Raw genomic sequence first — 13,680 nt, forward strand, 5'->3', positions numbered from 1 at the left:
ATTCATACATTCAGCTGAGAAACATACTGCGAAATATTTCATATTTCAATGGGGGACTACGTGGCCGAGTGGTTAAGGTTGTGACTTCAAATCACTTGCCCCTCACCGATGTAAGTTTGAGCGTCACTTGAGGCGTTGAATTCTTCATGTAAGGAAGCCATCCAGGTGGCTTACGGAAGATTGGTGGTTCTACCCAGATGCCCACCCGTTACGTAATAATGCATGGAGGGGCACCTGGGGTCTTCCTCCTCCACCAAAGTTGGAAAGTTGCCACATGATCTATAATTGTGTCGATGCGACAATAAATCCAACAAAAACAAAAAGCATAGTTACTATCAGATGGGAAAAAAATGAATAGAAATACCATTTTTCATGGTGAATTAATACATTAATCCCCATTTAACTTGCTCCATGATTTTATCAATAAACTTGGAGTATATACGCTGGGGAACAGTAAATATGTTCATGATTGCCTCGATTGAAGAATACATTTGGTTTGATCGGGCAATGTAGCTGGACAGATATATGACCAATTACACCATGTTCATTTGATGTGCTCCTACTGATTATAACGAGTTATACTTGTAGGTCCTCTCGGAGAATTTCACAGACCAATTCTAAATCATGGCATGCAAGTTGGTCGACTTTAAAAGTTCCACTCGATGTTTTGTATAAAATGTCCTTCATAAATGTGATTCACACATTCAGCTGATAAACATACTGTGAAAACTTCTATATTTTAACGGGGGACTAATTTCTGTGCATTTCATGGTTGCGCCAATCCATGAAAGGAACAAGCGAAGTTTCCATTCTTTTATGTCCACAAATGCATATCACGACAAGTTGGTCATTTTGAGTTACCGTAAAACAACAAAATTTTATATCCGCGAAATTAAATAATTTTTCAAAGTATATATGAAATATCCCTTTAATATTAGTTTGCATAGAGTTTTATATATAACAGTTACTGATTCTTGTCTATTGCTGAAATTGTTTGATTCCTTAATTAGTTGTCAGTCAATCAGATTTCTTTTCCAACATGGTGGTTGACGCAGCATACGCAGTGAGGACGTCAGATGGTAAAGGGGGTTACAGATATCCAATCAAGGCAGTGAATATACTCAAAGCACACGGACAGAGTTCCAGTGAAAGTGTTCTTGTCAAGGGTTACGCTCTTAATTGTACAGTTGCATCACAAGGTAAATATTTTAACAATGTTATTCATTTCATTTTATGCCAGACAGGAAGTTCCAGTGTATTCATTATTCATAGGTATGCCCACTTAGCTCAATAGGGAGAGCTGAGATCTATGGAAAGCGGGGTCATGAGTTCGAACCCTGGGATGGGCATGTGTTTACCGTGACAATTTGATGAAAGACATTGTATCTGAAATCATTCGCCCTCCACCTCTGATTCCTGTTGGGAAGTGGGTAGTTACTTGCGGAGAATGGGTTTATACTGGTACTGAATCCAGGAACACTGGTTAGGTTAACTGCCCGCCGTTACATAACTGAAATACTGTTGGAAAAACAGCATTAAACCCAAAACAAACAAAAAAACAACAAAGCTAGTTTGATAGTTACGGTGAAGTTGTTTGCATTGATTTGTTTTCAGCTCTACCAAAGAAAATAACTGGAGCGAAAATAGCATGTTTAGACTTCAGCTTACAGAAGGCCAAGATGAAGATGGGGGTGCAGGTGTTGATAGAAGATCCAAATCAGTTAGAATTAGTTAGACAGAGGTACGTTTCCATCATCTATTTCCGGATGTAAACAGTGCTGTAAGAAACTGAGACAAAAACGATGATCAGTTCTGTGGAAAAATAATTAATACTTCTTACACCAAAACATACAAGTTACGGTCAAATTATTATCCCCCGACGAAAGTCGGATGGATATAGTTTTGGCGTTGTCTGTCCATCCGTCTTTCCGTCCGTCCGTCCATCCGTCCGTCTGTCCGGAGCCATATCTAGGAAATGGTTGGGAACATTTATTTAAAACTTCATATACGTGTTCACCACTATGAGTTCTTGCGGCCCGTCAAGTTTCAGTCAGATTGCCCAAGTAACACCAGAGTTATGGCCCTTAGAAGTTTCTAGTGTTAACCATATAGGGTACTATAAATATGGCAATTTCTGCATCATAACTTTCGATATATTTGACCTTGAACTATGAAACTTTAACAGAATTTAGAGCGCTATAATGTGGTTGTGCACACACAATTTCGTGTGGATTTCTTTTGTAACTGCAGAGTTATTGCCCTTTAATTGTCTAAAAATCCACATATTTGTACATGTATAACAAACTTGCCATTTGGCAGAATTTCATTAAATTTCTTTCATTCTTTTCTGTGAACATTTATTATAAACATGTGAAGTTGCGCACCCACACCTGGTCGCCCACTTGCCTTGGTCACCCCGGGGTCAAAATTGACCCCGCCCCAGGGGTCACTTGATTTTACATAGGAAAATCTTCAAAAATCTTCTTCTCAAAAACCAGAAGCCCTAGAGCTTAGATATTTGACTTGTAGCATTGCTTAGTGGACCTCTACTAAAGTTGTTCAAATCATGACCCCGGGGTCAAAATTGACCCCGCCCCATGGGTCACTTGATTTTACATAGGAAAATCTTCAAAAATTTTATAAAAATAAACCAGAAGGCCTAGAGCTTAGATATTTCACATGTAGCATTGCCTAGTAGACCTCTACAAAATTTGTTCAAATCATGACCCCAGGGTCAAAGTTGACCCTGCCCCAGGGGTCACTTGATTTTACATAGGAAAATCTTCAAAAATTTTCTAAAAATAAACAAGAAGGCCTAGAGCTTAGATATTTCACATGTAGCATTGCCTAGTGGACCTCTACAAAATTTGTTCAAATCATGACCCCCGGGGTCAAAATTGACCCCACTTAAGGGGGCACTTGATTTTACATAGGAAAATCTTCAAAAAATTTCTAAAAATAAACCAGAAGGCCTAGATCTTAGTTATTTGACATGTAGCATTGCCTAATAGACTTCTATAAAATTTGTTCAAATCATGACCCCCGGGGTCAAAATTGACCCCGCCCCATGGGTCACTTGATTTTACATAGGAAAATCTTCAAAAATTTTCTAAAAATAAACCAGAAGGCCTAGAGCTTAGATATTTCACATGTAGCATTGCCTAGTGGACCTCTACAAAATTTGTTCAAATCGTGACCCCTGGGGTCAAAATTGACCCAGCCCCAGGGGTCACTTGATTTTACTTAGGAAAATCATTAAAAATTTTCTTAAAATAAACCAGAAGGCCTAGAGCTTAGATATTTCACATGTAGCATTGCCTAGTGGACATCTACAAAATTTATTCAAATCATGAGCCCTGGGTCAAAATTGACCCCGCTCCAGGGGTCACTTGATTTTACATAGGAAAATCTTCAAAAAATTTCTAAAAATAAACTAGAAGGCCTAGATCTTAGATATTTGACATGTAGCATTGCCTAGTAGACTTCTACAAAATTTGTTCAAATCATGACCCCCGGGGTCAAATTGACCCCGCCCCTTGGGGTTACTTGATTGTACATAGAAAAATCTTCAAAATTTTCTAAAAATAAACCAGAAGGCCTAGAGCTTAGATATTTGACATGTAGCATTGCCTAGTGGACCTCTACAAAATTTGTTCAAATCATGACCCCTGGGGTCAAAATTGACCCCGCCCCAGGGGTCACTTGATTTTACTTAGGAAAATCATTAAAAATTTTCTTAAATTAAACCAGAAGGCCTAGAGCTTAGATATTGCACATGTAGCATTGCCTAATGGACATCTACAAAATTTATTCAAATCATGACCCCTGGGTCAAAATTGACCCCGCTCCAGGGGTCACTTGATTTTACATAGGAAAATCTTCAAAAAATTTCTAAAAATAAACTAGAAGGCCTAGATCTTAGATATTTGACATGTAGCATTGCCTAGTAGACTTCTACAAAATTTGTTCAAATCATGACCCCCGGGGTCAAATTGACCCCGCCCCTTGGGGTTACTTGATTGTACATAGAAAAATCTTCAAAATTTTCTAAAAATAAACCAGAAGGCCTAGAGCTTAGATATTTGACATGTAGCATTGCCTAGTGGACCTCTACAAAATTGGTTCAAATCTTAACCCCCCAGGGTAAAATTGACCCAGCCCCAGGGGTTACTTGATTGTACATAGGGAAATCTTCATAAATTTGCTAAAAATAAACCAGAAGGCCTAGAGCTTAGATATTTGATATGTAACATTTCCTAGTAGACTTCTACAAATTTATTCAAATCATGACCCCCGGGGTAAAATTGGCCCCGCCCCAGGGGTTACTTGATTGTACATCGGAAAATCTTCCAAGAAATTTCTAAAAATCATCAGTTTGACATTAGAAACATGTAGCTCATATTACTCTGGTGAGCGATCCAGGGTCATCATGACCCTCTTGTTTTTCATTTTTTAGCTCATCTGATTTTTTGAAAAAAAATGATGAGTTGTTGTCATCACTTGAGCGGTTGTCGGCGTCGGCGTCGGTGTCAGCGTCGGCGTCGGCGTTGCCTGGTTAAGTTTTATGTTTAGGTCAGCTTTTCTCCTAAACTATCAAAGCTATTGCTTTGAAACTTGGAAGACTTGTTCACCATCATAAGCTGACCCTGTATAGCAAGAAACATAACTCCATCTTGCTTTTTGCAAGATTTATGGCCCCTTTTGTACTTAGAAAATATCAGATTTCTTGGTTAAGTTTTATGTTTAGGTCAACTTTTCTCCTAAACTATCAAAGCTATTGCTTTGAAACTTGGAATACTTGTTCACCATCATTAGCAGACCCTGTACATCAAGAAACATAACTCCATCTTGCTTTTTGCAAGAATTATTGCCCCTTTTGGACTTAGAAAATCAGTTTTCTTGGTTAAGTTTTATGTTTAGGTCAGCTTTTTTCCTAAACTATCAAAGCTATTGCTTTAAAACTTGCAACACTTGTTCACCATCATAAGCTGACCCTGTACAGCAAGAAACATAACTCCATCCTGCTTTTTGCAAGATTTATGGCCCCTTTTGGACTTAGAAAATATCAGATTTCTTGGTTAAGTTTTATGTTTAGGTCAACTTTTTCTCTTAAACTATCAAAGCTATTGCTTTGAAACTTGCAACACTTGTTCACCATCATAAGCTGACCCTGTACAGCAAGCAACATAACTCCATCCTGCTTTTTGCAATAATTATTGCCCCTTTTGGACTTAGAAAATCATTTTCTTGGTTGAGTATTATGTTTAAGGCAACTTTTCTCATAAACTATCAAAGCTATTGCTTTAAAACTTGCAACAGTTTTTCACAATCATAAGTGGACACTGTACATCAAGAAACATAACTCTATCCTGCTTTTTGCAAGAATGATGGCCCTTTTTAGACTTAGAAAATCATGGGTAGGACAATATTTCTATTATACAAAAAAAATCAGATGAGCGTCAGCACCCGCAAGGCGGTGCTCTTGTTAATTTTCCATCAATATTTATAATCAACATGTGAAATTTTGTTTCCTCTCCCGTTCCCCCGCACCCCCACACCCTTAAAAAATAAATATATATACATATATATATTTCCATTCCTTTTTTTTTTTTTTTTTTTTAATGTTCAAACCTTCAACATGTTAAGTTGTGACTGCACAAGCCTTGCCCTCAGTCATGTTCAAGATATCTTACCAGTGTTCTCATAAGGACATCTGTTTTTTTAAGTTCAAATGTACATGTTAAACAACAACACCTGGTGCCAAACCACTCAAAGACAATATTTCGTTCCAGTTAAACTTCAAGCTCATATTTCAATTAACTGCATTTAATTTTAAAAGCTAAGCTTATTACAGTAAGCATATCCCATTCAAAATAAATTCTTTAGTCAGGATCAAAGTATCATACATTTATTATGTACTCTTTAATTAAACATTTGTTTTCTGTTAAATTGATTTTGACCAATGAAATTATTTGCTTCTTATTAACATCCTTAACTTTTTGCCGGATATATTTTTTTGCCATTCCTCATCACAAACCCTTTCGGCGGGGGATACCAATTCATCGAATTTGCTTGTTTTAACAAAATTTCAGAACTACTGCTTGCAGTTGCCAAGGTTGATTGTTTACATCCACAGATTTTTTTGACGCATGGGAAAACAGACAAAAATACTATACTTCCAATTGTACGTTCTGAAAATAGGTTTCGGTACTCCATGAAAAATATGGAATTATAAAGAAAACAAAGTGGAATTTAAAGTCTGAAACTGTAAATAAAAGATATTAAATGCTTGCAATATCATGAAAGGTAACTTTCAGAAGAATGGAACCCAAATTGATTTTGCCGTAAGTGGATAAAAGAAATACTAGCTGTATCTAGCCCTTATCATGCTGGACACGATTGATTCTGCCTTTGTGACCAGTGCAGATCATGATCTGCACTGTTTTCCATTCAGTCAGTATCTTTTTGGTATGCACCCCTTTTAACAGATAATGGTACTGTCCAAACTGAAAGATGGACAAGTTCATTATTGAAATTTAGCTGGGTAAAGGGCTAGAGTTCTGTATTTACCGAGGCTTTTGTTATCTGTGCACTTAGTGTATTCATTTTACTGCATTTTTCAGGGAATCTGATATCACAAAGGAAAGGATAGAGAAAATTTTATCGACAGGAGCAAATGTAATTCTGACCACAGGAGGGATAGATGATTTATGTCTGAAGTATTTTGTTGAAGCAGGTGCAATGGCAGTAAGAAGATGTAAGAAGATTGATCTGAAGAGAATTGCTAAGGCAACAGGAGGTGAGTTGAATTATTTTTTGAGAGGTGTTGGGATGCAGCCAGTGTGGTCCGCTGACTTCAGATGACTTGCACCGCATCACCTCGTGTAGAATTCTGTCTTACGATGAAGCCATTCAGCTGCCTTGTCAGAGTTTGGTGGTTTTGCCCAGGTGCTGGCCCATGCCCATATTACCTGGACATGCATTTAAGGTCTTATGGAAGTCATCCAGCTGGCTAGCGAAAGACCAGTGATTCTACCCAGGTGTCCGCCCAAGATGAAACATTGCTTTGAGGGGCACATTTTAAGAATCTTTTACTTGTTGAAGGTGTGGATGGAAATATCTGGCTCGAGGATAACTGTTTAGGTGGTAACGAGGCTCTACAATCGCCTTAAACTTTTTCCTTGCATGCCATATTCTGCGATATGATCTATAATTTTGTCAGTTTTATCTTGAACCAAACAAAATGAATAAATAAATAAATTGTTACTATGTGTCCGTCTGTTCGTCCTGAATTAGTGTCTGGTCAGTAACTTGGTTGTCCATCAAGGGATTTTAATATATACTGTAAAATCATTAAATTTCGTGGTTTTGGTTAAAATGGCAATTTTGTGGAGATATGAATTCGTGGATTTCAACTTTTGAACATAAAATGAATGTGAATTTTACTTGTTTGTTGGGATTAAATTTTGTGGATTGACTCAACCACGAAATCTACGAAAATTAGTCCCCCACGAATATTAATGATTTCACAGTAACTTGCTACAACTGTTCCCCATAATGAGACGATGTGTCATGCGCAAGACCTGGATCGCTAAAAGGTCAAGGTTACACATAGGGTTCAACAGGGCTTTTTTCTGTCGGGTCCATAACTCTTGTCACTTTTTAAGGCATTCTAATATATGGCACAAATGTATCCCATACTGGAGTGACATGTTATGCGTGATGCCAAGACCCCTAGCCAAAAGGTCAAGGTTTTTTTCCTGTATGGCCCATTTGTCATCCATCAAAAGATTTTAATATCACTTAACACAAATGTTCCCCTCGATGAAACAGTGTGTTGTGTGCAACCCAGATCCCTACCTCAAAGGTCAAGGTCACACAGTTCAGATTTCAATACTGTATAGTGAGTTATATTCACGGTGCCAAATGTTCACGTTTTTTGAAGAGTTTTGAATTTGCAGTGTCTTAATTTCGTGGAAACTACTTCGTCCCCGAATTATAAACAATGGTTGTAAACAACAGAAAGAGACGTCTCTATTCCTAGAAATGCAAATAGTGATAAATACGTAAATTTTGAGGTAGATTGAAAACGAAAGTAGGATTTACATCGACACCTCCTTTGCGGAGAGTGGAATCGGTCTCTGTGAACTATCAATTTTTGTTTTCTTGGCAGTAAAACCAATAAAACATAGTTCTGTTTGATGTTTCGTTTTTAAAATTTAAATATTTTTATGTTTGTATAGAAAGCAAATTGCTTTAAGCAATTTATAATATCGGAATGGCATTTTTCAAAATGACATCAACTTCTCAATTCAAACCGATAACAAATGGTGTGATTGTCCTTTGTTAAACTTTATAGATGAAATGGCCAGTAATTATCGGCAATCTGCGTGACGCCTCCTGTTAGTTTTCTTGTTCAGTTTTATCACAGGTTAAAGATAAAAGCCAACCTTTATTAGCATTATAACATTTAGGATTTTTAGCTCGACTATTCGAAGAATAAGTAGAGCTATCCTACTCACCATGGAGTCGGTGTCATACCTTGGTTAAGTTTTTCGTACCAGTCCACTTTTTGACAGTCTTTTGAGATAAAGCTTTGAAACTTTCAACACTTGTTTACCATCACCATGTCCAGTTTTAGGCAAGGGTACATAACTTCATCAAGGATTTTGGCTGAATTATGGCCCCTTTTAACTTAGAATTCTTGGTTAAGTTTTTCGCACCAGTTCACATTTTGTGTAAAGTGTTTGACATATGACTTTGAAACTTTTATCACTTGTTTATTATAACAGTCTCTATCTGTAGGCAAGAGTACATAACTCTGTCAACTATTTTGGCTGAATTATGACCCTTTTTGGACTTGGAAATTGGTACAATTTTTGTACAAGTCCATGTTTTGTCAAAACTATTTGACATGTGGCTTTGGAAGTTTGAACAATTGTTTATCATCATGATTTACATTTGTAGGCAAGAGTACATAACTCTGTCAACTATTTTGGCTGAACTATGGCCCTTTTTTACTTAGAAATTGGTTCAGTTTTCGCACAAGTCCATGCTTTGTCATAACTATTTGACGTGTGGCTTTGAAACTTTGAACACTTGCTTATTATCATGATTTCCATCTGTAGGCAAAAGTACATAACTCTGTCAACTATTTTGGCTGAATTATGGCTCTTTTTGGACTTGGAAATTTGTTCAGTTTTCATACAAGTCTACGTTTTGTCAAAGCTATTTGACATGTGGCTTTGAAACTTTTAACACTTGTTTATCATCATGATTCCCATCTGTAGATCAGAGTACATAACTCTGACAACTATTTTGGCTAAATTATGGCCCCTTTTGGGCTTTGAAATCAGTGAAGTTTTTCGTATGAGTCTGTATTTTGCCTAACCTGTTTGTCATATGGCTTTGAAACTTTGACCACTTGTTTACCTTCATAGTCTACTTACCTAGGACAAGGACTTTAGCTCAGTTATAACCCTTGTTTGGACATAGAAATTAGTTAGGTTTTGCATACCATTCGATATTTTATCTATAAACTGTTTGATATATGGCTTTGAAACTTCTTACGAACATGGTCACACATTGCCATATAGTGCAAGACTTATCCAAATCCACAAATACAGGTACATTGTTTGTCTTACCTGTTCCTTTCCTTTTGTCTGAAAATCTCAGGTAATATTTTGACCCTATACTTCTATCAATGCTTCGAATAGTCGAGCGCGCTGTCAACAGACAGCTCTTGTTCATATCGCGGTGTTTAGATTTGCGCTGTCAATGTCAACCACGAATATAGCGAAAATTAAACCTCCGTGAATATATCCTACTATACAGTAGTTTTTTTCCTGAGCAGTCCATAAATCTGCCATCCATCAAAAGATTTTAATATTTGACACAAATATTTCCCAGAATGAAACAGCTTGTCATGTTAAACACCATGACCCCCAGTTCAAAGATCATGTTCATACTCTGAGGCCAAAGGTCAATAAGGGTTTTTCTCTGTCTGGTCCATAACATACAGGTTATAAAAATTTGACCAAACATTTACCCAGATATTACATATCAGTTACCACTTCCATTCAGATGAAGCAGTATAGGGGGGCATGCTGTTTTTCAAAAGTAGTTTGTTGTTGAATATTAAGATTAGTAAACAGTTTTGGTTTTGTGGGTATCATAGTATTGTTATTTGATATTTCATATGTCATCTTTTCTTTAGCACTATTTTGCTTTCTTTCAGCTGTTCTCGTGACGACACTGGCTAACCTGGAAGGTGAAGAGACCTATGAAGCGTCGTATCTAGGTCAAGCCGAGGAGGTTGTACAGGATAGAATCTGCGATGATGAACTCATTCTCATTAAAGGGTAAGTCCCTTATAACATTGGAGTTTGGTCTGAAATCGAATTCTTTTCTGTGACAGGCTTTTTCAGATTTGAAATTGGCTTAAAATCAGACCTTGGACTTTTTCAATACTGGTCCATATATATTTCAGGTTCTGGTTGCGAAAATTTTCCTATGTAACGGTTTTGAAAAAGGGATATTTTGGGATTCGAAAAGTAGAATTTCAAGCTTTTTATTTTGAAGTGAATCAGTGTCCTGTTTAAAATCCCCGACATTTACAGCCCCGACAGGGAATGTTTGTAGCAGGAGAGTGTCAAATAACAGTGCTACACTAGGCTGTTATTCAATATCATAAAAACTGGATTTAGTGATTCATTAGCAAAACGTGAACTATGGTCTTTGTAAGCCGAAGCAAGAGAAGTATCGTCTGAACTTCGTATTTTATTAGTCCCAATCTTTTTTATTTGCTGAATTTTCTAGGTATATTTTGAAGTTTTGAAAAATCAGAGTTAAATCAAATTCTACATTGTAGAAAAAAAAAAATTGATCCAAACGTGCAGAACTACCTTAATGACAACTAAGCTGTGAAATTTCTAGTATCAAGTACACTTACTTATTTCTGCCACTGCCAACAGGCCCATAATGGCATTATTGCTTTTAGATAATCTTAGTAGCAATTGTAGAAATATAAACTTATAAGGAAAAAAAAACATACAAATTAGAAACAGCCAAATGTTGGCTGATGGTAAGTTTATGAAAATGAATAGTAGTTTGGCAACTTGTCACGGGAAACTTAGGCTCGTATTTATCCAAGTTTGTAAGTATGAAACCTAGACATCAGAAGGCTAAATTTTTCTTTTTAGCTCACCTGTCACATAGTGACAAGGTGTGCTTTTGTGATCACCCTTCGTCCGTCGTCCGTCCGTCCGTCTGTCAACAATTTCTTGTCTGCACGATAGTGGTTTCATTTATGATTTTATTTTAACCAAACTTGCACACAACTTGTATCACCATAAGATCTCGGTTCCTTTCTTGAACTGGCCAGATCCCATTATGGGTTTCAGAGTTATGGCCCCTGAAAGGGCCAAAATCAGCTATTTTGACCTTGTCTGCACAATAGCAGCTTTATTTATGATTTGATTTTTACCAAACTGGCACACAATTTGTATTACCATACGATCTTGGTTCCTTTCTTGAACTGGCCAGATTCCTTTATGGGTTCCAGAGTTATGGCCCCTGAAAGGGCCAGAATTAGCTATTTTGACCTTGTCTGCACAATAGCAACTTCATTTATGATTTTATTTTAATCAAACTTGCACACAACTTGTATCACTATAAGACCTTGGTTCCTTTCTTGAACTGGCAAGATTCCTTTATGGGTTCCAGAGTTATGGCCCCTGAAAGGGCCAGAATTAGCTATTTTGACCTTGTCTGCACAATAGCAGCTTCATTTATGATTTGAATTTAATCAAACTTGCACAAAACTTGTGTCACCATAAGATCTCAGTTCCTTTCTTGAACCGGCCAGATCCCATAATGGGTTCCAGAGTTATGGCCCCTGAAAGGGCCAAAATTAGCTATTTTGACCTTGTCTGCACAATAGCAACTTCATTTATGATTTGATTTTAACCAAACTTGCACACAACTTGTATCACCACAAGATCTTGGTTCCTTTCTTGAACTGGCCAGATTCCATCATGGGTTCCAGAGTTATGGCCCCTTAAAGGTCCAAAATTGGCTATTTTGGCTTTTGCAGCCATATAGAGACTTCATTTATGGTTTTATTTGATACAAACTTCCAAAATATCTTCAACAACAATAAATCTTGGATTCCATGACAAATCAGATCCAATTGTAGGTTCCAGAGTTATTTTATATCTGATTACCTCCCCTGATTGTAGTCAAAATGGATTTATATCAGTAAGTACTTATAGGACTTGATTGAAATTTCATTATTGTCATTAGTTGGACTGAGCCAATCAGGGTAGATAACTATAGACTGATTTTATGTCAAATTACCTCCCTTTATTTCAAATTAAAATGGGTATATCTCCGTAACTAATGAAGATACTGATCTGAAATTTCATTTATGTCAACAGATTTATTTGGCAGATCCTTCTTTTGTACATTTTCTTTTTAATTACTTCCCTTTTACGTTACTATAAACAGCTTATTTACTAAAACTTTTTTATTATTGGCCGTAGGGAAAAACCGAAACCACTTTTCTGTGGTACAACATGGATGGTACCTCCAATTTTTAGGTGTATTTTGACATATCTGTACCTTGTAAGAATTTTTTTTTCTTTTTGGTTAAATTTCTTTCCTTTGTTGTTCCTGTCCTTTGGACTTAGATATTTTTTCTGAGGACCTTCTTGTCCTCAAGTGCAATGATAACAGGTGAGCGATATAGGGCCATCATGGCCCTCTTGTTTGTTCTGTGAACACAGATTGTTAACTAAAAACTAGAGCTCGACAAAATTTCAATAGTGTATCTTAGCCGTCAAGAAATTATGTCAAATTAAATCTTTGCAGTTTTCAAGTCTAAATCAAGTTTCATACTTTTCAATGATGATGAATCTGGGGCCCTGCAGCTTAGTTCTGCACATCATCTGAAGTGGGGATCAACCTTCCTTTTTGCTTGTATTGCGATAACGTGAGCGTCTCAAGAACGAAGAGTTTGAGTGACAGCATCCATATGAATTGAATGAATTGTGCTGATCTTTCAGTGATTGATGATGCACTGATTTTAGACATCTTTAATTTTTATAAATTCCTGAACAATGGCTTTCATGGGGTGGGGGTGTTGTGGGGGAGTGGAGGGACTCCATGGCCAAGTGGTTGAGGTTGTTGACTTAGAATCAGTTGCCCCTCGGGGGTAGAATGCTTATATGAGGAAGCCATCCATCTGGCTTTCAGATGTTGTTAGTTCTGCAGGACCTGGTGCCCATCATTGATGAAATAATACACAGAGGGGAACCCCAGGGGTCTTCCTTTACCATCAAAAGCTGAAAGGTCACTATATGACCTATAATTGTCGCTTTTTTTTTTTTTTAAGAGTACAGGTTTCATCAGTGAATGTCCTGGATTTCATATATTTAAGCAGAGCTCTGGTCCAAAAAATAACAAACTTTCAATTCAGAAACTGTTAATTAAACAAAGTTAATGTCATTTATGATCCCTGTATACATATAACACGAGGATTATACCCATTGAAAGCTTTTAATGTCTTAAATCTAGTGGGATTGAATCGCATTCAATTTTCTGTTTAAGTTACTGTTGGAGCAAAAAAGTGCTTTCGTAGGGAAAAAAATACATTTAAAACCAGAAATTTTCTGCTAATGG

General features: G+C 36.9%; 1 protein-coding gene across 1 annotated transcript in view; it reads left to right on the plus strand.

Annotated features, from left to right (window-relative positions):
* Nucleotides 1–1,017: 1,017 nt before the first annotated feature.
* The window catches only part of LOC123539771 (T-complex protein 1 subunit alpha-like), a gene marked incomplete at its 5' end in the record, with an annotated part of 28,390 nt that continues 15,727 nt past the window's right edge, over nt 1,018–13,680 (plus strand). Inside the window, 4 exon segments of the mRNA XM_053532453.1 lie at nt 1,018–1,199; nt 1,615–1,741; nt 6,624–6,799; nt 10,238–10,361. Of these exon segments, the coding sequence (XP_053388428.1) occupies nt 1,018–1,199; nt 1,615–1,741; nt 6,624–6,799; nt 10,238–10,361 (609 nt within the window).

The sequence above is a fragment of the Mercenaria mercenaria genome, unplaced genomic scaffold (assembly GCF_021730395.1).
Source record: "Mercenaria mercenaria strain notata unplaced genomic scaffold, MADL_Memer_1 contig_1259, whole genome shotgun sequence".
In the NCBI taxonomy this organism is placed as follows: Eukaryota; Metazoa; Mollusca; class Bivalvia; order Venerida; family Veneridae; genus Mercenaria; species Mercenaria mercenaria.